Consider the following 22,925-nt stretch of genomic DNA (forward strand, 5'->3'; position numbering starts at 1 on the left):
AATATCAATTCCTATTCCGATAACCACCGGACAAACGGCACGAACCCGGACGGACCTTCTTTCCTCATGAATTCAGCAAGCACAGTGGAATGGAAATTGCTCCAAAGGGAAAACGATGGTTCAACACAAATACCTACGATGGTCGTTTTGCAATCCTTTTTGGTAGATTCAATGCGCCACACTAGGAGGACCCGTCCAACCAAAACCGGACGCCATTCGGGAAATGAGATGTACAGTGGTCCACCTTCTTGAAAGACACACGCACACTCTAATACTATCAACCATATTGAAACCGTGCACAAATTACGAATCTCGGAATATTTCGGACCAAAAATTTAGATCCTCACGCACGGACACAAAGGCGGCCGCCATCACTTAAGTGTTCGATATGTGAGCGTGGCGTTTCATTATCCCTTTTTTGTGTTTGCTTCCCCCGTTCCAACTACGTTCGAGCAACATATTGCCGTTTGTTGTGTCCGTTTTCTTGCCAAAGCCTTGAAGAAAGCTACACCCGGCGGACAACCCAGCTCACCCAAATCACCATCTGGCAGCGCGGGCAAACAACCTGAGAAAAGGCACTGAATTAGACGGTGGTTCGATTTTATGCAAATTTATGCAGCCCACGCTTCGGGCATTCGGTGGCCAGTTGGACTTGACGCTCTGTGTGTCCTCCGTTCTTGTTGTTGTTGTTATCGTTCCCATCCGGCACGGTGTATCGGCACTTGACGAAGGCAAGTCGAAAGCTCCCAAGGCAAAGCACATTGCCAAGGGCTTGTTAAGAGCAAATGAAGGGAACGAAGATATACACAGTTACCGGATTGCCGGATTATCACCCAGATTACAGCCTTTCGGTGAAAGTGATCCGAATGGATCAGCATATGGTTACCGGCTGTCCATGGGTATGGGCGATGCGTTTTTCTTCTTTACTACCATTTGCTGGCATGCAGCCGCAGGAAACCCGAAACAGATGACCAATTCTAAATGACCAGATTATGAGCATTCCAACCGTTTCTGCTTCCCGGAATGTGCCATCGTAATGAACCTCAAATTTGGTGGTGCAATCTGGAGAATGCCGGTTCTGGTTCGTCTGTTCCAAAGAATTGGACAGGAAACTTAGGAATGTGGATGCGGGCGAACTTTTGATGCGTTGCGTATAAAAAAATTCAACCAGACGATACAGATTATGGTGTGATTATTGCATTACCGTACGTTGAATACGGTGGTCAATAATTGCTTCCTTAAATAACCGGACGCAGTATAATTCAACTAAATATCTTCATCCCGTAATATACCAACATCAAACAGCGTCAACTTCAACTCCAATGATGCGGTCTCATTCTTGCAATTAGCAGGAAAGTATCACAGTGAAGCTGTTCCCAAGAAATCCTAGACGATATCCCACGGATGTATCAAGGTTACGTTTGCTGTGTCTACACGCCAGGTTTACGTAGCACATCTGCTACAGACTAACCAAAACGTATGCTTGCACGAAACAAACCCTATCGTGGAAAGACTTTTTTGACCCTCCCAACTACACGAAACGTGTGGGGTCTAGGCACGCCTGGCCACGTTACGGATCGACTTGGCCAATGAGTTTCATCAATGTATTCTCGGAAGATGTGGTAATGGACACGATGGCTTGAATACGTACCCAACCGGTATGATGTATCGTGCGTTGCTTCTGATAAATGTTTCCAAATTGCAGTAGACCGCTCGTTCCCGGAAAAACCATCGATACATCCATCGGCCGACCTAGAAACAGGAAACTTTTTTTTTCGAGTGTGTGTGAGGTACTGAGCTTTGCTTGCGTGTTTACGATGCGTTCGTTGCAAGCGGGCTATAACCAAAATGGCAGCAGCATAATTGAGCTACTGCTCAATGTTGGAGTGAGCCTTTCTGCGTAGAAAGGCTGTATCATGACTTACAGGTGAAAATCAGTAGTGGATGTTTTTTTTTGGCTTGAAAAGCTTTACGGGTATTATGTTGCTGCTGGCGTGGACGTTTTTATGATAGCTTGATCAGTCCACACAAACTGAAAATTTTGCGATACAAAATACGAATGCTTTTGCTTTTGAAGTATTTGTGAGTTCATTTCGTGGGGAGATCTTCAAGAGAATCTTAAATCCAATAAACTAATCTACTGCTTATTCGTAACCAGTTTTAATTCTGAATAATTTTTTTTTCTTATTTTTGTTCCTTCTGGTCGTACACAACAAGATTAAATGTTACATCCTTCCTGAAGTTCCTGTGGCTCAACCCCCATCCAACTCAAAGTCGCTTTGATCAATAATTAAATTAAAGTCTTGCTCGACCGTCGGACAAATTTGTGCTTCCCCAGTTTAAAGGCCAGCTGCGCGCGGGAGGTACAGCAGAAAAGGGTTTGCACTTTTTGTCACAATCTATCACTGTCACTCAATAAGAGCCACCGCTGGACACTTTGCAGCTTGTTTGCGATTAAAATGCGGATTTAAGGGTGCTCTGGCTCTCCGCTTTTGGGAGGGAGCTACATGGGGTTTGATACACAACGTACAACGCATACATTATTCATTTAGGGTTTCGCTTTTTTGCCAGTTTTTTTTCTCTATCCAATGTTGCCAGTCCAGCAGAACGATAGCTCTCCCAAAGTATGGAAACTTTCGGCGAATTGTTAAACACTACTTGGGGACGGTTTTTCGGGATCGCTCCATTTTCGGTTTTTTTTACCCGTACGCTTAGTCGCCGTAGTAATGCGACTACTATCTGTCAGCGAAAGTTGTGTGCGAACGAACGTGCCCGCGTCGGTAAGCTCACCGTGCGGATGTAATTTGTTTTGAAGTGCCTGTCAACGGTGGCAAAAGTTGTGCCAGTCCGGGACGAGATTAGCAGCACACGGACAAAAAATACTGAAATATACATTCTGTTGTTCGAGTGGGTGAATGGTTCACTTTTTTATCCGGACGCACGGTGGACGCTTTGGAGGTAGAACAGTTCTTACGCACCGGCTACCAAAACGGAAACGTGTAAACTTGTTAGGCGAAACATTTTATCCTGCCACTTTGAGCGATACACCGCCCAACAATTCAAAACCGTCCTGTCAGCGGATGTTGGAAATTAAATTTCATAAAAATCCCACTGTAACTGTCAGCCGTTTCGGTTTCGCTCATAAATATTCTCTTCCTGCCCAGCCTCGCGTCACTCACACACGCAGTAGCAGAGCAGAGCGGTGCGCAATCCAGTTGACCAGTCACCTTAAATTCCCCCATTCAAAACTGGATCAATTGGCCAACAAGTCGGAAAGCTTCTGGTTTTGGTGGAGCAGAATTTGAGGAGGTGAAAATTTGGCACAAACCGACTGGTGCCTTGCTAATTGATTGATGGTCCGCCAACCGCCTGAACCAAACCTCCCTTTACAGCTATCCTGCCCAGCTAGCTCGCTGTCCGGATTTGGCAAATGTCAAGTCCGAAGATAACCCGCCAGCCCAGACGACAAACGAGGACAAACTTTGTCCGTCGCACCCGGATCCCGATATAATCAATCATCATTATGTTTGTGCCCGTAACCGTGCAGCGGTATTATTGGTTTATAAATCCATCAGCAAACAGATAACGCACACAATGCCAAGGGTGATGCAGGTTGGCGCAGGAGTGTTGATCTAGCGCTATCCTGCTCGGGCTCTCCGTCGCCGAGTCCGTCTGGCTGCTCGGCGAAAGAGTTGCGATGAATTGATGCAGAATAAAACCCCCTCCGCTCGGGCGAGCAGTACTGTTCGACATTGTGTTCGGGTTTGGTTTGGAAGAAAGCATCCGATAGACCGTAACCGGATAAGAAATTGCTGTAATGAAATAAGATAGCGGTACAGCGCGTGTGCGGGTGGACTTTGATGGGATTTTAAAAAGATTAACAGCTAAATCGAGAGCAAACAAACGCATTCGTTGGGAAGAGAAATGCTGAAGGAGACTTTAAAAAATTGCAAAACACTCTACAAAGCAGATTGTATCAGCAATAAACTTGGGACCCACCTTCTCAAACCAGTCACACCATGAGCCGTAAAATTAAATCTATCGCAGATCAATCGATAAGCTCACGAGCTGCAAAAGACTATTCCAGTCACAGGGAGTATGCGTGCGCTAGCTGCATCGTCAATCATTCCTTCACGCCTTGGGTGCAGCAGCTAAAAGCTTCTTCAGGAACCGCACTGTTTTTTTTATATTTAGCTCCCACCACCACAACACACATGCCCCTAGTAAAAGTCACTGCCCCGAGTGTTTTCCCCGGGTCCGACGTGCTACATTAACGTCATCCTGTGTGCCTCGTTCAAGAGCACGATGGATCATCGGTCCAGTCCAGGTCCAGTCCGGTCGGTCACAGCATAATTCAGCCGCGGGCACTCTCTGGCGTGCTTACTGTTCACAGGCAACCGGTCAACCGACATTATACTATCACCTCAAACCGGACCCATCCCTGGTGCAATGATTTGCACCCCGGGTCGTTCCGCGGTCATCGTCGTCCGGCATCCGCCATGATAACGAATGAGCTGGAAATGATTGTTTGATTTATGATTTTGACATGAACAGCTACCCCATTTCCCGCCTTCGGTGGTGAGTGGTGGAGACGTGTGATTCCAGGCACCAAATACGATAGCGAACATAATTCAATTACAGCACCAGGAGGATTACTGCGCTTCCCCGCTGTCCTTTTTACTCGCCGTGGACAAGAAATGGTCTCTGTTTCGCCGCTTCCCCGCTCACCCGAGGTGATTGACGATTCTGCCAAACGGGGTTGAAATGTGGTTCCGGGAATGACGAATGCTTCCCGAGGCCAGCAATGCAGACATTGATGTGTGCGTGTGTATTGAAGCTGAGTGTGCTCGTGTGCTTGTGGGAAGGATGAAATGCGCTTTTTTTCTCTTTCAAACATCTTCCTCCCACACGTGTTCTCCCATTTCTCCATCAATCTTTTGCCGGTTGTATGTCCTCTCGTTCGATCGATTTCCTTCCCGGCCTATCGAGTACCCCGTTCGCCGGTGGCTCCTTCCGCGCGTTCGGCTCATTTTATGCTTGGTCGGATGGAAAGCTTTTAGGAAAATGGAACCGGATAGTTTATTGCGATTCGCTATCCCTTCACGTCCGCGTCATCGACATTGCCACTGCTCGCATTGCACCCGGATCAATAAACTCCAAGCACCCTCCGGACTGGTTTGGATGATCATTTCGTGTACGAGCATTTCTCCCGACAGATGTTGACTGTCTGGTGTACCGTGACGAGTTGACTGTACGTACATGAAAGCTACTTAAAAAGGCTGCGAGCAGACGAAATGAGCAAAAAATCTAGTGCAATAAATAGCCGAGCTCCCAACACGTGACCGGGGTTATTCAATTCGACACTGCAATCTGTGTCCGTAGGTGTGCGCACGAAACAGCGAACGCGATGGAAATCCTTCACACCGAAGCTTATTGTCAAACTTGCACTGGGAGGCACCATTCGTGGACCGGACTTTGCGAGGGCTAAAGTTGAGGTGAAATAATTTCCGGCTCAACAGCAACCGAACTCAGCACTCTTGTTTGATGTATTCAACGTCACGTATCGGTAGTTCATAGGTAGATTCGTCCAACTGTCAATCGTGTCGCTACCAAATATGCAAAACTGGTTAAACTTCCATCAACTAATAGGTAACTTGCTGGTGAGTGGTCTAAAACGAGTTCTTAAGTCAAAAAGAATATTCAACCTTGAGAAGCTTCATCTCTTGGACCTTGCATGTCCACTCGTGCCTTTGAAGTAAGCAATGAATTTTTCAATAACGTGTCAGTTCGGCATAAAACAAATACGCGCCCATATCGTTAGCGTAAGGAAGAAATATGCTCACACGCCCAGTGGTCTGGTGATTGGTTTAGCACCTCGTCCCATCCGCTGTAGACCATACACCGTTATTATTATGTCAAACATGTCGTGCTCTGTAAACATCAGCCCAAAATATATCTATTTACATGAACCAACCCATGGACACCCTCAACCATGTAGTGGAGGAACGGGATCTGTTTCTCAGCAAAAAAAGGACAAACTTCACAGTCCATCCAAAAAAGGGAAGGATGAAGAACAACACACACATACACAGACAAAAAAACGTTAAACTCCGCCCCGCACATCGGCATCGGTTTCATCATGCATAACCAACGACCGTAACCGCTCTGGTAAATCAGAGCCCAAATGATCCTTGCCGACCTTTCGCTCGGGTAGCTTGTCCCATTCGAAACGCCACTCCTGCAGACACCTCGGGTGGCTGCAAATTGCCATACCGCTTAAGCCGCATTCTTCGGGCTACAAGTTAATGGCATTTCGGAAGCGGCCTATCGACCCGCATTCAGCGAGACCCTGGGTCCAAACAGTATCCTTGATGGACCGGCCCCCCCCCCCCCCCTCGATAAATCCCTACTCCCTGGGCAGTTAACACGGGCACGTAATCCCGAAACGATGCGCGCCTTCTGCTCACCAGGCCGGTTGTTTACCATTGGCCCAGCTTCACAAGCGCGTGTGTGACCCATCTCTTATTTACCGGACCCCGGTCTCTTTCGGGCAAAGTGAAACCAGATTATGCGGGTACTTTAATTAGTAATCCTCTTCTCTATCGATTCGACCGAGGTTCGGTTTTTGTCCGGTAATCAGACTGGTGACAGATCTTCGACGAATGGAGCGGGCACGGGGAATCGAGAAAAGGTCTGTCCGCCGGGGGGGTGGGGGGGGGGGGTGGTTGGGGATCACGATGAGTTTCACCCGTAATCGATCTTGGTGAGGAAAAGGATATGAGAGGTCCCCTTTGTGTTGTGGAACCGTGTTATGAACTGCACTGAGGACGAGCGGAAGGTAAGTGATGGACAAAAGTCAGAGAAGCTTCACACTTGTGTGAAGAACTTCTGGACTTAATTAATATGATTGAAAGAATTGGTTCTAGCGTGTTGAAGTTGCTCTTGATTCGAGAAAGAAAACTTGTTTGGTGAATTGATACAGTCACGGACAAAAAAAAAGGACTACTCCCTGTAATTGAATATCTTGGAAAAACAAATCAGATATTGATGTTCAATCCAATTAAGGGCTATTTGTCGCACATTTAACAAAATTCACGAGAAAATTTAATATCAATTTCTTAATCTAACATGGACGAGTTAGGTCCATTCAGACAACCTGGACAGGATTTGATTTCCCATTTATTTCCCATCCCAAAACGGATATTAGGGTGAGCATACTCTCTTTTTTGTATTTGCCTATCGCCAGAATGTTCGCAGCAGAACTTACACAAAAAAAATGATGCATAGAACGCCAGATTATCGAAAGTATATTCAGTACATTACTTACTCCGTCTTTCCAGGCTCAAATTATAATCGGCTCCATCTAGTTTTATCCCTTTCGTTCGTTCATTATCTATTTTCAAACTGAAAAAAATATATTTAAGCCCACCAAGAGAAAACTCTTAAAGCACTACTGCCCGTAGACGATAACTAATTTCCGCCTGTCAAAGGAAATGCAGTTCACTGCATCAAATCAAAACCAGTTTCTCCAAAACAGACTCACACAAATTCACACATAGCCCACTCGCGCACAAGAACAACAGCAAAAAAGCAGGTCACAAATTGAAATTACGGACTGAAGATAAATCACCATCATCAATTAGAAGTTCGTCTTGGCCACATACATTCCAACACACAAACACAGCCAACAGAACAAACCCACACGCCAACCGTTTCGGGAATGGATGATGAGCTGCCAGTTATGGTTCTTCTCACCCGTTTCGACCTTATTACGCGACGGAAGGAGCGCCTTCGTAGATGCAAACGTACGCTGACAATGGTGATACCGAAAAAGGGGGAAAAAGGAAAATTGCATCCGGTCGGTGGTGATACCCAAACGCTCGAGCAGAGCTTTCCCGACAAACAAAAACCTCCATCAAATCCCGGGGCCCTCGTTCCGACCGGCATGAGTGTGTCCCAAAACGAGGGTGTCCTCAAATAGGGCAGCACTATCATCAGGGACTTCCCATTTTCGTCAAACCAATCTTCCACCGCACACACACACACACACGCGCACCCACCCATTGCAAGTGCTTCGTTTAGTTATTGCACTTGATTGCATGTGAATCCAATTGTGTACCGTTGCACAAGTAGAAAATTTTCTCATTCAAAAAGAAAAGAATGCACTTCCGCCTGGGGATTGTCAGAGAGAAAGAGAGCGAGAGCACTGGAACAGAAGGAAAGGGCCTAGCATAATCCCCAAACGCGCTTCAATGGCCAGCATCTATTTCGTTTCCCGTTTTTATCGCACCGCTCTGGACCCGCGTGATGGAAACACTTCCAGAATGGCAACATATTTTTCCCGCTGACTGACTGCTTTCCTTCCCGTCCGGCACTGGTACTGCAATTTTCTTTCTCCATTTCACTCTCACTTGCTCTATCTCTCTCTCTCTCCCTGATGGTTTCCTTCACTTTACCCTCAATATGAAACACAGACGAACGAGAAGACGGAAGGAAAAAAATCCGATTCTGCAGCTAATAAACAAATCTAAAGGAAAAAACGTACAATAACACAAATTGAGAACCACTTCTGGGACGCCTTTTTGCAACGAACCGGTGGCGAAACGGTGCGAAACAACCGAATGCGGGGGGGCAGCGCAAGACGGAACCTTGCTCTGGACGGAAAAGTGCACCCACTGCAACAAATTGATGCAATTTTTTATTTAATTAATTCCACTTAGTGTTTGTTTATTGCACAAAAATGTCGTCAACGGGTGAACAATGCACCATCGGCAATACGTTGTTGGTGCAAAAGCCCGGCAAGCCCCAATGAGGAGCGTCCTCCGAGCGTGTGGAAAGGAAGCTTAAGAATATTATATTTTCCACTCCCGTGTTGCGTCCAGTCGTTTCGTGCCTGACCTGACCGGAATGGGGTTTCCCGGTGCGGCTGAGAAAAAACTGGAGACGGAGAATGTTGTCTTCGGGTTCCACGGAACAAAGAATCATGTCTTAATCCCAGCTGTCGGTAGAACGCGCGCTGTGCTTGGATGGGGTTTTGTTTTTAAGCTTGTGATTCCGTTGTTTTTTGCTTGGTGTGTGTGTGCTTGTTTGCTGTCCATATCCATTTATTTCATCCCTAATAGAGGAAGCTCGTGGCCCAATGAAGAGTTGTGAACAATCATGGGATTGTATGGAGCAAGAAGAGATTCAGTTCCTTAAATGGACGATATGGTGGTTATAAATTGAAGCACCGAGATATACGGTTGATAGCGAAGCTTAATACTTGCGGGCTAGATAAACAAAAAGCAGAAGTGTCTTTTTGAAAATAACTAGATCCATTTGAACTAATGAAGTTATGATCAACAAATCAACTTATCAGATAGAAATTGTACTGGAATTTCTGTTCACGATATCCATGCGCTTTCCATATGCCCCATGCCCTATCAAAAAGATATTAATAAGTTTATTGACAAAACATTAACGCAATTGATTATAAAAGCAAGAAGCAGTCGTTAAGGGTCCCTTTTTGTTGACTATACCCATCCCTATCCAAATGTTACCAACAATCTGCCTTTCCTGGCTAGGCGTTAATGCGTGACCAGTTTTGCCTGCCAAAAGTTTCTAATTCCATCCTCGCAGGCCACTCACTCCTGGTAACCGTAGCGTACAGATACACTCACGAGGTCCACGATTTTAATGGACGGTCGTAAAACAAAATATTATTCCATCCTAGAATCAATTAGCAGCGCATGGCTGGGGCTTGTTTTTGTAAGCGGACTCATCCCATCCCGGTCGAAGGTTTTGCACATCAGCTCGCTCTCACTCTAACCGGACCTTTTTCAATAATTGGGTCGCCTGCTGGCCTGCCATAGAGATTTCCCACTGCTGACAACGAAAAACCTTCCATAAAATTGCGAGAAAGTGTCCTGGCAGCCCCGGAAAACTGAAACGAATCATCCCGAAACCGAGGGTGAGGGTTTTATGACACTCCGCACCGAATGTTATCATCAATGTCGCTTAATAAAATGTCTTTGTTTCAAGGGGAAGAATTTTGTGACGCCAGCTCATCGCAATCATTTGGCTTTATTTTTATCTAATTTGACGTGTATTTGCTGGCCGGGCCGGGTGGTGCTTTATCTAGCAGTTCCCGCCCAGTTTTTATTACCATTGTACACCATTTTTCCTTTCGAGTTCGCTCTTTCCCGATGAGGGATGAATGTTTCGCGGCCGTGGTTTCATTACCAGCACCAGAGTACCACATCACAGCAGCAGATTGCTTCTCGGGTTTTGTGTCCGTGTGGAACGGTTCAATAGCGACAAATACCGTTGTCCATAGGTTGTCATTAATTTATAGTGCGCCTCGAGGTGGAGGCGCCTGGTGGATGAGTGTGGTGGAGGCTCCTGGTACTTTGTACTGTGCTGTATGAGAGCTGTCGGGGACGGTGGTGCGCTCGAACAGCTTTTCGCTATAAAGAAAGCACACAAGCACGGGTACTACGTTCGATGGTTTTGGTTGGCAGGTGAAGCAGGTTGATTGGAATGTAGGAAGGAAATGTAATAACCCTGTTCAATGCAAACAACTGGCGCAATGTACTTGTGCTCTGGTGTTTTTGTTGCTGCATCCTTGCACTGCTCCGTGTTTGATATAACAAGAGCATGGCTGGGATTGAAAAGAAGCAGCAAGAGCAGCGTTACCTTCTGTGTCTACTTGTATTCAATAAAGCATTGAGTGAATGAAGGGCCTATTATATTGAACTATATTGCAAATGTAGAGAAACAAGAACGGACATAAATGTTGGCTTGGAATGTTCATGGCTATTTTTGATCTTTTTTTCAATTATGATTTTTTCACGAAAATACGACAAGGCCCTATCAAACATCATCACCCCCAAAAGGTTGATGTTTTATTCGTCAGTTTAACATTATCATTGCTTATAATAGGCACAAAACACACATTTCACACAAGCTACGAATCCCAAATTCAACTAAATTATTTCGACTGCACTTTAGTAAACTATTTATTCAAATCCTTCACCATCGGCATTGGCAAGGTACACTGCCGAACCAATTCAACACCAGACATCAAGTGCATATACGATATGCTCCTGCCGACTGTGTTTCCCGTGAACGAAGCAGCAGAAAAACACGATGAAAAGTGGATAATTCAATTTTGCCATTTTCACCTAGCCTACAGCAGCTTCGAAACGCTGCCACCTTGGTGCTGCTGACGTATGCAACGACACTCTAGCATATTCATACAAACGGTAGAAGGATAGCACAGAAAAAAAAATGGCTCGCCCTCAAACACGAAGTCATATTTGACTAAATAATAAATTTCATTTCGTACTGTAAGTGGTCGGGGAGTCGCGCGCGCATTCCATTCAACTGTATTTCACCTGCAACTGCATCATGATGTTGATTTTGAGAACCGTGTTCGATCAGGGTCGATCACGGTGAACGGTGAGCATACGCTTTCGTCCAGTCGAGAATTTCATTTCGTTTGCATCTGTCTAGTGCAGTTGCGAGACGCTACTTGAAGTTATCTGTGGGATAGACAGGTCGTCAAAGGAGTCTATAGGGCTTAGATAAGGTGTGATATGAAGTGTGTATGCAGTACAGAATTGAATTTTTATAATCATGTTTCTTGACAAGTGCCTTTGCCTTATGAATGATTTTATGTTTAAATGAGAAAATCTCTATGGCACATTAAAAAACACATGTTGATTTTTTTTATAAATCCCTTATTTGGTTTTTTGAAACTAAAATATTCTTTGCAATTTCATTTTTATTACACCCAAAACTTAATTTTGGTATTTTGAGAATCATTCATCTAATTTAATTAGTTAAAATAAATTAAACAAAAATCAAGCTAACCATTGCCATAAACCATTCAAACTATTTTTATTTAATAAAGTTCAATTTAACACTCACAATTTATTTCAATGAATTGCACTTGTGATAAAAATTTTGCCTTTTGTAATGAACTTTTCACCTTTAAAACATGTTCGATGGAGCATCCAAGCGGTAAAAATGACGTTGTTTCAACAATCTCTTCGCCAAACAATTTATATGACTGCTAAACATACAATCCATTGCACTGCTCCTCGTAAGCCTATCCCTTCATGCTGTCATTTGTTATCTGATAATAATGTTTAAATTTTATTTTCGTTGCTTAAATTTGCAGGCAACAATAAAAAAACCCAATGGAAACGCTTGCTTCGTTGCATTTGTTAGTTTCACATCATTGCATACTTTCAGGCACACGGGTTTTCCATCTCTCTGGTTTATTTTTACTTCATAACCCGTTCATTGTCCATTCGTAAATAATGTATTTATTTATTGCAAAACAGCGGTCCAAATGCATATTTGCTCAATTCAATTCATGCTGTGAATATTTTCCATTTTTCAGCATAACTTTGTGTATGCAAAAGTTGCGAGAGAAAAACAAAACCTTAAAATGGCAGACAAACGAGAAAACCGAACAACAAATCATATCAAGGGAAGGGTTTTGTTGTCTCTAGACTTTTTCTTTTTATTTGCAAAACGTTTTTTTTTTGAATATGCGTCATTTTGCTTGAACGGTTCGGCAAACCTCGGGCCTTGCTGTTTTGTGTTGCGTGCTTTTTTCCATCAAAATAATGCAACGCAACTGAAGCTGGTTACTGTTTGCAGATAGCCCGCTGTACCGTGATCCTCATCTTAAATATTCGAAACGCAGTGAACGGGGAAAGGCAAAATGTGCAAAGAGAACACACCAAACCGTTCAGTTTTTCATAAAATGTTTAAATAATCAACATGTTAATACTGTTTGATGCAGTCCACTGTGAATGCTGTTCATTGGCTACCGGGAACCGAGCAAAACGACCACTTTTAGTGAGCGATCGGTTTTCGCATGCCTTTTTTTAACGCATGAATATTGTGCTATCGAAGAAGTTTTAATGAATTTCATGCATTTATTTAAACAAATTCGCAAAAAACTGACGCATTCTTTGAATGGTCATAAAAATGCAAAACGCTCTTCAAGCTAAACGACTATCCCACTCCCTGTTTTTGTTGCTCTGATGTTTAGTCACGGGAAAACTTTCAATAATCTATTATTGCAAGCCAGTGTTTTGGTTTGTTTTTGTACTTGAAAACTTCTAATTGCCTGCTGCTTTCTTCTTTTTTAACGAATTAGCCGTAAAAGATTATTTATGTATTTTTTTATAGAAAAAATACTTCGCCACAGCTACTTACACTTTCAATGCTCTGAACGAAACTTCTCACTGTTCCACTCAAATAAAAAATACTCCCTCAAACTTGTGTCACAAAGTAATCAAAAAGCTTCAACTTAATTTCGTTCGCTAAGGTGTTCCATTTATCGGTATCGGACACTGCAGTCGCCGCTTGTGCACGTGCGCTTCAGTAAATACACCGTACGGTCTGCACAAAATCACCACAAGGCATTTCGATAAAATTGGGTAGCAACAAGCGAACCCAAGCGACCAGAATGTTGAATCACGACCACTCGAGCAACGGAAAATTTTTGTGTGACCCCGTGTCTGCCAAGAGTTTGACGGTGGAGCTGGAAGCACAAGAAAATGTATCTATCAGCAGAAACAGAAAAGAGCACACAAAGAAGTTCCAAATTGAACCCGGATGGTGGTGGTTTCTTACCGATTGCTTTCGTGCCGGCCACCCTGACGGTGGCCGCTGCAGCGTACGAATGGAAGCGTACGTACGAATCGAAGTCAGAAATCATGGTAGTAGAAAATGGATTTTAAATTGTTTCAAATTGTGCTGCCTCGTGCACTTCTTGATGCGCTACCGACGGAGCACGGGCTGCCCCAGCATGCCCAATGCCCAGACAGGGCTGTCTTTAGCTCGATCCCGTGCGGGCTATCGTGCAATTGGACCGGAATCAACCTCAGCCCTGAAAATGCGAACAGTGCGGTACGCTATTCGATGGATATCTATGTTTGGATTTGAGATTTGTGCCTCACCGTGGGCATTCTCTTCCCGCTCGTTTTCCATTCCGAAAAACCAACACTGTCTTTGCGTGTGTCTGTGGGTCTGAGCCGATTCTTTCTCACTTGCCCCATGCTGGGAATGGGATGCACCTAATGGATGCATTTCCAACGACACCGAACCGGGTTTGGGTAACGAGCGAACAATGCATGTGTGTGTGTGGTTTTTCCTATTTGAACTTTTTACATTTCTGTTTTTATTTCCCTCCCCCTGGTCAAACTACGTTTTCCCCAACTTCCACTCGGTCCTGGGACGTGTACGACGTTGTGTAACTGCAATTACCGTGGATCGAAACGAAACGGAAGGAAAATCGAAATTTATCGTTCTCGTTTTCCATTAGTGGTCACTGGTGCGCTCGGACCGGACCGTCGTCCGGAACCGATTTCGAGTGACATATGCACGACATCGCAAGCAAACGCGACACTTGGAATAAAATTAAAATATTCCTCAATCCTGTTTCCGGAGCACTGTTTGCGATCGGGAAAAAAAGAGATTGTTTTTGGTTTTTTGGCCATCCAGAATATATTTGTACAGCTTAAAACAATCGTACGTTACATACTAACGAATGCTATTCCCGTGTTCTTGTTCTCGTTTCAGTTACTAAATTCATCAAAACAGGTATTGCCGACAAGAACGACTATCCGCTCTACTTCGAGAAGGTTATCTATGAGGCGGACATCGACGAAAATGTGGAGCTCAATCACAACTTTCTTAACGTCACCGCAAAGACGCACGGTGAGGGTAAGTACCGAATTGCTAGCAGAGATATTGATAAGGGATCTTAAATGGACTTGAACATGTTTTGCGGGTTTAAAGAGTTACAAGCTAAACCTCCACTATCGCACCGTTACATTGCCAACACGCCTGAATGTATGCAATGTCGCTCAAAGCGTTATGCTACTGTTCGCCCTTACACTCTTTCATAATCGGGACGAAAAAAAACATCCCTGAAGAAACACACGAAAATGTTTCACAAATATTTGCGTCTTAATTCAGAGCCATCCCCTCGGGGCCAAAAACGTTCCAGAGGAAGACGAACGAAAGAAGAAAAAAAAACACTCACACACCAGAAAACATCCTAACGCCACACAACTTCCGGGATGATCGTGGCGGGAACAAGCTTTTACACCCCGGCCCAACATCAGCTTGCCTTGGTGCCTTTAGCTTTTCACCGGTGTTAGAAGAACATCAACATGCTGCACCCACCACACGAGTATGTGCTGAACGATTTGCGTTTTTTATGTTTGGCTTGCTGGCTCTCTTTCTTTCCGGCGGTCTTCTCCCTCTTAGGTCCCCTGAAGGTGGAGGAGTGGTTTTTTTTGTTGGGGCAAATTCTCAGGAGAAGTTCCAGGCTGTAATGCATTTACCGGGACCATGTACAACCGCGCTTCACGTGACGCATTTATTCCCAATGCTCTTGTAACATCTTCTTGGCCGGTGAGCTGTGTGTGCGAAGAAAACACAACTTTAAGTATGTTTATTTCTTTCTCTTCAGCCAACCGAGGTAAACGAACTTTTTTCTCGAGTGGACGCATTTTTGCACTCTTTACAAGAGCCCGAAAGCTTGGGCAGACTTGGGGAATTGTGTTGGCTTGTTGAAGTACCAGAAAAAGCTTCAACGTAATGTGTGAATCGCTCCTAATGTGAGGAATCGTATCCACAGGTTCGTTCAAGGCAATTAAGCATTAGACCATGGCTGGTCTGGCTGAATTCTTATGAGCTTCCGGCATCAAAAAACGATCAAATAGATTCGAGATGTATTAAACTGGGCACTTAAGACATGTTCTTCCAGTAAAACCCATCTTAAGTTTCTCGCTTCAACCGTACACAATGAAGCTAATAGGACTTGCCCATTCCAAAAACCTTTCTTCAGAGAACCTTCCATGCATCATTCGAATTGTACACCAAAAACCAAAAACTTTATTCTCACCCATCCCGGTTCCTCGGTAACAGGACACCACCAGTTGGGATGTTTGAGGTTTTAAAGTGAAATGTACACAGAGTGTGTGTGTGCGAGAAGACAAACACGCAGTAAAGAATAGAGGTCGTCAGTTGACTTCAAACAGAACGGCACGACAACTGTTGAGTGTATACTCGACCAAGCAGCGGAGGCCCGGACCGTAACGCCGTTACTCGGTCCTGTCAACGGATGACAGCGATCGACGTGCCATGCGGTTCATCCTTCGTGTTCGGGCTTCGGGACCGATCGGTCTCTTTCTTGATCCAGCCGCTGCCGAGACAGGACGCGTTAGACGAGCGAAGTTTTAGCGTGTGTGTGTGTGTGCGTGTGTAATAAGTGTAATAAGTGTAATGTAATAAATAAGTTTTAATTTGTTGTAAACCGCAATCGTCCGCGTACCGGCATCATTGTCTCCCCCGATATCACCAACATAAAAGTGGCGACGAGGAAATTTGGTAAAAAAAAGTGATACACACGCAGAGCAACAATTCCTTCCTCACGCAAACGCCGTCGTACGGACTCATCGATGGAGGAAGAGCAGCGCCGTCTCTCGCAGCAGTTCGAAACCCCGGGTACTGCGTTACTACAACCCGGATACGGCCAACCGCTCCCGCCAAACGCTCCAGCGGTCGAGCAGCAGGGATCTCAAGCGTCCTCGGTACATTTTTCGCCATCGCTATCATCAGCGCCCACAAGCCTTCATCCGCCATCGCTCGCTCCAGCCGCTTCGATGCAGCACCCGCCATCGCTACCAGGCGTGTCACAAAACGGTGAGCCAACAATGTATCAAATAATGCAGCTTCTACGCCAATTAATGACAAAAATTGAGCAACAGCCACCAGCATCACTGCCCACAAACGCATCGCAGCAGCAGCTACCAGTAGTGCATCCGCCAAGTGCATCACAGCAGCAACCACTAGTATCGGAAATCGCGTCGCAACCGCAGCAGCAGCATCGGTCAGCTCCAGCCAATCCGGAGCAAATCCTGGACTCGCTGGCGAGAAACATCACCGAATTCCGCTTCGAGGCTGAAGCCGGTCTAACGTTCGAGGCGTGGTACTCGCGCTACGAGGATCTGTTCGTCAGTGATGCAGCCAGGATTGACGATGCGGCCAAGGTACGAATGCTTATGCGGAAGCTAGGATCAATGGAGCATGAGAGGTACGTGAATTACATTTTACCCCGTAATCCCCGCGATTTAACATTTGAGGCTACCGTGGAAAAATTGAAGGCCATTTTCGGCAAGGCAGAATCCCTTTTAACTAAACGCTACAAATGCATGCAAATCGTCAAAACGAAAGCTGAGGATTTTTTGGCCTACGCATGTCGAGTCAATCGGGCATGTGTTGATTTTGAGCTGAACCGCATGGGTGAAGAACAGCTCAAGTGTCTGATTTTTGTATGTGGGCTGAAAGAAGACACGGATAGAGATTTTCGGGTAAAGCTGCTCTCGCGTATCGAGGAACATGCTGAAATCACCCTCGAGCAATTATCGGCGGAGTGTAGTCGTCTGGTGGCATTAAAGAAGCAAAATGCGATGATCATTGGAGAAAAAGAGGAGCGAGTGTTGGCAATTCAAAATGGCGCGCGCCGTAGCCATCATGGGTTTCGCGGCAAAGGATTGCGCTCGCGTCCCATACATCGTGATGACCGGTCGGGAAAACCAAGTAACCCTTGTTGGTTCTGTGGAGCTTTGCATTGGGTGAAGGATTGTCCGCATACTAACCATAAGTGTCGTGAATGCGGTGAAGTTGGTCATCTGGAGGAACGCTGCCGCAAGCAGAAGCATCGGGCTGGCCGAAAGTTTTATCGCCCAACGCGATTTGCTAAAACCGTCACGGTGTGCAGCGTACGGGCTAGTCGCAAGTTTGTGGAAGTTTCCATCAATGGAGTTGGCATCCGGTTGCAGCTAGATACGGGTTCAGATATATCGGTCATAGGTCGTTCAGCGTGGGAGAAAGTAGGGAAGCCGTCATTGGTGCAGCCTACCGTTTGTGCAAAGACTGCCTCTAATGAAAGGCTGGAGCTACTTGGCGAGTTTAGAGCAGAGGTTGCCATTTGCAATGCTACAAAGCCGGCGATCATCCGTGTGGCTCAAGTCGATTTATTGTTACTGGGAGCAGACTTGATTGACCTTTTTGCTCTTAGCGCCGTTCCAATGGATGTGTTTTGCGCCAAAGTTTCGACGACCGCACAGATTCAGATTCTCTGCAAGGAGTTGCAGAGCCGTTTTCCGGAAGTTTTTCGTGGCACAGGGCTTTGCACGAAAGCGCAGATCAAGCTGCAGCTTAAGGATAATTGCCGTCCAGTGTTCCGCCCGAAGCGACCGGTTGCATACGCAATGCAGGCTACAGTAGAGGAAGAGCTCGATCGCCTGGTCAAGATGAATGTGATCACACCTGTTGATTACTCGGAATGGGCGACACCAATAGTCGTCGTACGCAAAAGCAGTGGAGCTATTCGAATCTGCTGCGATTATTCGACGGGGTTGAACGATGCGTTGCGTCCGCATGAATATCCGTTACCGCTCCCCGATGATATTTTTGCAAGATTGGCCCATTGCAAATTTTTTTTAGCAAAGTGGATTTGTCAGACGCATTTTTGCAAGTTGAGATTGAAGAGCGTTACAGGCCCCTTTTAACGATCAACACGCATCGAGGTCTTTACCTTTACAATCGTCTGCCTCCTGGATTAAAGGTTGCGCCAGCCGCGTTCCAGCAGATAATGGATGCGATGCTCGCCGGATTGTGTTACACTTCTGGCTATCTGGACGATGTTGTTGTCGGGGGAAGAACTGAAGAAGAGCACGATGAAAATCTCAACAAGGTGCTTCAGCGTATTAAAGAATTTGGGTTTACTATCAAAGCTGAGAAGTGTGCTTTTAAGACGCATCAGATAGAGTACCTCGGGCACATAATTGATCGTACTGGCCTTAGACCGAATCCAAAGAAAATTTATGCTATTGTAAACCTACCAGCTCCATCAAATGTGAATGAAGTCCGCTCGTTTTTGGGTGCCATTAATTACTACGGAAAATTTGTGCCTAACATGCGGAATTTGAGATACCCCCTGGATAACTTGTTGAAAGATGGCAATCAGTTTGTATGGACGAAGCAGTGCGGAGAGGCCTTCAGAAAGTTCAAGGAAATATTAAAGTCTGATCTGCTTCTGACACATTATGACCCTACGGCTGAAATCATAGTAGCCGCAGACGCCTCATCGGTTGGGCTCGGAGCCACCATTAGCCACAAGTTTCCGGATGGATCAATAAAGGTGGTGCAGCACGCGTCACGGGCTCTAACGAAAGCAGAAGAGGGGTACAGCCAGATGGACCGCGAAGGACTGGCTATCATCTTTGCAGTAACCCGATTCCACAAGATGCTTTATGGCAGGCATTTCCGCCTCCAAACCGACCACAAGCCATTGCTGCGCATCTTTGGATCAAAAAAGGGAATTCCTGTGTATACTGCCAACCGGCTGCAGCGGTTCGCTCTAGCGCTGCAGCTATACGACTTCGAAATCGAGTACATACCCACGGATAAATTCGGCAATGCAGACCTGCTGTCGCGGCTCATCAGCAAGCACGCGAAACCGGAGCAGGAGTACATGATCGCGAGTATTGAGCTTGAGGAGGCTGTAAATCACGTAGCCATACATTCGCTAAAAGTCTTTCCGATTCATTTTAGAGAAGTTGCAGCAGCTACGAAAAAGGACCCTCTACTGCGCGAAGTGTACCGCTACGTCCAATCGGGTTGGCCAGGCAAGGTCAGTTATGGTGCGGAATTGGCCCAATTCCACAACAGAAGGGAAGCACTGACGACCGTTGGCGACTGTATCCTCTTCGGAGAGAGGATTGTGATTCCCGCAGCTTTGCAGCAGAGATGCCTTAGACAGCTTCATCAAGGGCATCCGGGCATCCAGCGAATGAAGGCGATTGCACGCAGTTTCGTGTATTGGCCATCATTGGACAGCGACATCGCCGATCGAGTTGCTTCATGCGAAGCATGCCAGGCTGCGGCGAAATCACCACCATCCCAGATACCATCATGTTGGCCGAAGCCACCTGGGCCTTGGCACCGCGTACACATCGATTACGCTGGACCTGTGGAGGGAGCCTATTTCCTGATTGCGGTAGATGCCTACTCCAAGTGGCCGGAAATCATTAAAACTTCCAACGGCCAGGCAGAGCGATTTGTGGATACCTTCAAGCGATCACTGAAGAAAATACGGGCGAGGAACGTGTCCCTTGAAGAGGCCCTGGACTTGTTTCTTCTCACGTATCGCTCAACACCAAATCCTGCTTTGGACCAGCGCACACCAGCCGAAGTGATGTTTGGAAGAACGACCAGGACAATTCATCATCTATTGCGCCCTCCTGCAGCATCGGAGTCTACAGCGAAGGATGACTTTCGTGAATACCAGCCTGGTGATTTAGTGTATGCCAAGGTGTATCGGGCAAACTCTTGGAATTGGATAGCAGGGAGGATTGCTCGCAGAATTGGCAACGTCATGTACGAGGTTGTGTCGCACGACCAGAGAAGACTTCGGCGTCATGTGAATCAGCTCCGCCGCCGTGTCGCTAGCTCATCAGAACGGAACGAGATGGATCAGCACCAATTTCCCCTTAGTTTACTTTTAGATGAGATGAGTTTGACGTCTCGTCAGCAGTCGCCGTCCGCTTCGCTGCCAACGGAGCCAGCCTCATCTTCAGCAGCACCGGCGCTGACAGGGGTTCAGCGAGCACCGGCATCATCGCCAGCATCATCCGTGCAACCGGAGGTACAACGAGCGGCTTCGTCTAGTGGCAGCAGCAACACCCAGCAGACACAGCTACCACGACGATCTTCTAGGACTAGAAGACTGCCTCGTAGGTTCAGCGCGTATCGGCTGAATTAAAAGGGGGAGGTGTTGAGTGTATACTCGACCAAGCAGCGGAGGCCCGGACCGTAACGCCGTTACTCGGTCCTGTCAACGGATGACAGCGATCGACGTGCCATGCGGTTCATCCTTCGTGTTCGGGCTTCGGGACCGATCGGTCTCTTTCTTGATCCAGCCGCTGCCGAGACAGGACGCGTTAGACGAGCGAAGTTTTAGCGTGTGTGTGTGTGTGCGTGTGTAATAAGTGTAATAAGTGTAATGTAATAAATAAGTTTTAATTTGTTGTAAACCGCAATCGTCCGCGTACCGGCATCATTGTCTCCCCCGATATCACCAACATAAAAACAACCATGAGCGCAAGCAAAACATTCTTTCGCCCGTAGTTTGGCGCTCGGCAAAAGAAGGGCAAATATTTATCGCTGATGAAACTCTACAACAGTGCCTTCAGGTCTCATCTTTCCCTGCGGGCCGTTTCGGGTCCTCTCCCGCTTCGGAATGTGCTGGAGGGACATCTTACACGCAGCAGCAAAATCAGCTGCGGAATCCGTTCCGGGAGTCCGCCGCTAGTGAATTCCAGTGCCGTTTCCTTGAGTGCACACGCGACTATCAGTTGAGCTCAGCTTTAATGCTTCATTTTCTTGCCATGGCACTAATTTTGATAAAGCTTTGATGTGCCTCGGCTGAATCCATGACTTTCATTCACTCGACCACAAATACTTACACCAAAAACCGTGGGACCAACCAGCCTATTTCCGTAGCGGTGATGGAACGAAGCAAAAAAAAAAAGCTCGTTCACAAAATCTGATCATGATGGCGGTGGGAAAATCTCAACCAAAGTACCAACCGTGGCCCGTTTGGTCATGTGCTTCTTGACAAGCTCCAGGAAAGTGTTTGTGCGAGAGGGAGGGCCACAAAGTAGAGCGCTTCAGAGTCAATTTATTTCGATTTCATTTGCATTTCGAAGCAACTTCCGCTTGCTAAACCAGCCTCAAGTATGATGCGAAATATGCTACAAGAACAGGAACTTTTCTTTCTCTCTCTGCTCCAATTTTTGGGGTTTGGCAGCTAGCAGCTTGGCGACAATGATGGGACGACTGAGCTGAGGATGGAGAAAGAAGTGGAAAGCCGAACTTGGCGCGGGGAGTGTAACAAGGAAATACGTTTCGATTGGATTATTAGCGCGAAAGCTTTCCCAATGTGCGTACGCCGTTTGGCAACGCAATTCCGAGGGCCCACACACACATACACGCCAACCCTGGAAAGGGCAAAAATCGAAGCAAACCAGACCAAAGGAATAACACACCAAGAAACAATTTCTTTCCAGCACCCGGCATTAAGGGTGCGAACCAACTCGATTGCGCCAGTTCCACTACAATCACCAAAAACCTTCTGGTAACGCCAGTCGACTGTCTGCCCACGACCTCGATAGCGCAATCGATGAACGGAATCAGCCCCGGTATTGCTCGATATTAAAGAAATGGAACGAGCCGTGGTAATGGGCCGTCGTCGTCGTCGTCGTCGTTGGCGGCGACGACTGAGACGGTTGGCATTAATTCAATAAATTAATCCCTTTTTGCGAAAGTCACTCAAGGCCATGACCTTGGTGCGGTGCGGTAGACTAGAGTCGGATGTTTTTTACGCCCAGTGGAAAACTTTTTTTTACTCTCCCACCCGTAAACGCCACCAGCGATCAAGCGATTTTTCAATCAGTATAACTTTTCAATCCACTTCGACCATTTCCAATACCCGGTGGAAGTTAATGGTAGCCGCTTTGGTTAAGCTTGGCTGGCTTAACGATAGCCGTGCCGGCTGTGGGCGAGCAAAATAAGGGATATAAATGGATGTCCGGAACAGTTTCCCAGTGGACGCAAGAGAGAGAGAGAGAGAGTGAAAGGTTTGCTCCTGGTGTTTCGGGAAGGAACAAACCCGTGACAGAAGGATTAAAATGCTATATCCTGATGCTTTCGAGGCAACCAGGCAATAAACAAATCGCCCCAGTGCTTATTCCACGGCCCCGTAAAATGAAACCCCCGGAACCCAAACAAGTTGTCAATTGGATCCGACAAATTAGGTCGCGCTCCCTTTGATGTGGATCACGTGC

The 22,925-nt window shown here is 46.2% G+C and overlaps 2 protein-coding genes across 10 annotated transcripts in view; both read left to right on the top strand.

The window, feature by feature from the left end:
- LOC118508954 (neural-cadherin-like) overlaps nucleotides 1-22,925 on the top strand; it is a 293,319-nt gene that overhangs the window by 192,776 nt on the left and 77,618 nt on the right. For all 7 annotated transcript variants that reach the window (XM_036048870.1, XM_036048871.1, XM_036048867.1 and 4 more), the window contains one exon: nucleotides 14,584-14,727. In XM_036048870.1, the coding sequence (XP_035904763.1) occupies nucleotides 14,584-14,727 (144 nt within the window). The remainder of the gene's footprint in view (nucleotides 1-14,583; nucleotides 14,728-22,925) is intronic.
- LOC118508957 (uncharacterized protein K02A2.6-like) lies at nucleotides 16,065-21,119 on the top strand. 3 transcript variants are annotated; one of them, XM_036048882.1, is made up of 2 exons: nucleotides 16,065-17,187; nucleotides 19,707-21,119. In XM_036048882.1, the coding sequence occupies exons 1-2, from the start codon at nucleotides 16,473-16,475 to the stop codon at nucleotides 20,840-20,842; spliced, it is 1,851 nt and encodes a 616-aa protein (XP_035904775.1). In that variant the 5' UTR covers nucleotides 16,065-16,472; the 3' UTR covers nucleotides 20,843-21,119. The 3 variants fall into 3 exon arrangements, with proteins under 3 accessions (XP_035904775.1, XP_035904778.1, XP_035904777.1); XM_036048885.1 differs by having other exon boundaries at nucleotides 16,065-17,107; nucleotides 19,149-21,119; XM_036048884.1 differs by having other exon boundaries at nucleotides 16,065-17,107; nucleotides 19,633-21,119.

The sequence above is a fragment of the Anopheles stephensi genome, chromosome 3, assembly GCF_013141755.1.
Source record: "Anopheles stephensi strain Indian chromosome 3, UCI_ANSTEP_V1.0, whole genome shotgun sequence".
Taxonomy (NCBI): domain Eukaryota; kingdom Metazoa; phylum Arthropoda; class Insecta; order Diptera; family Culicidae; genus Anopheles; species Anopheles stephensi.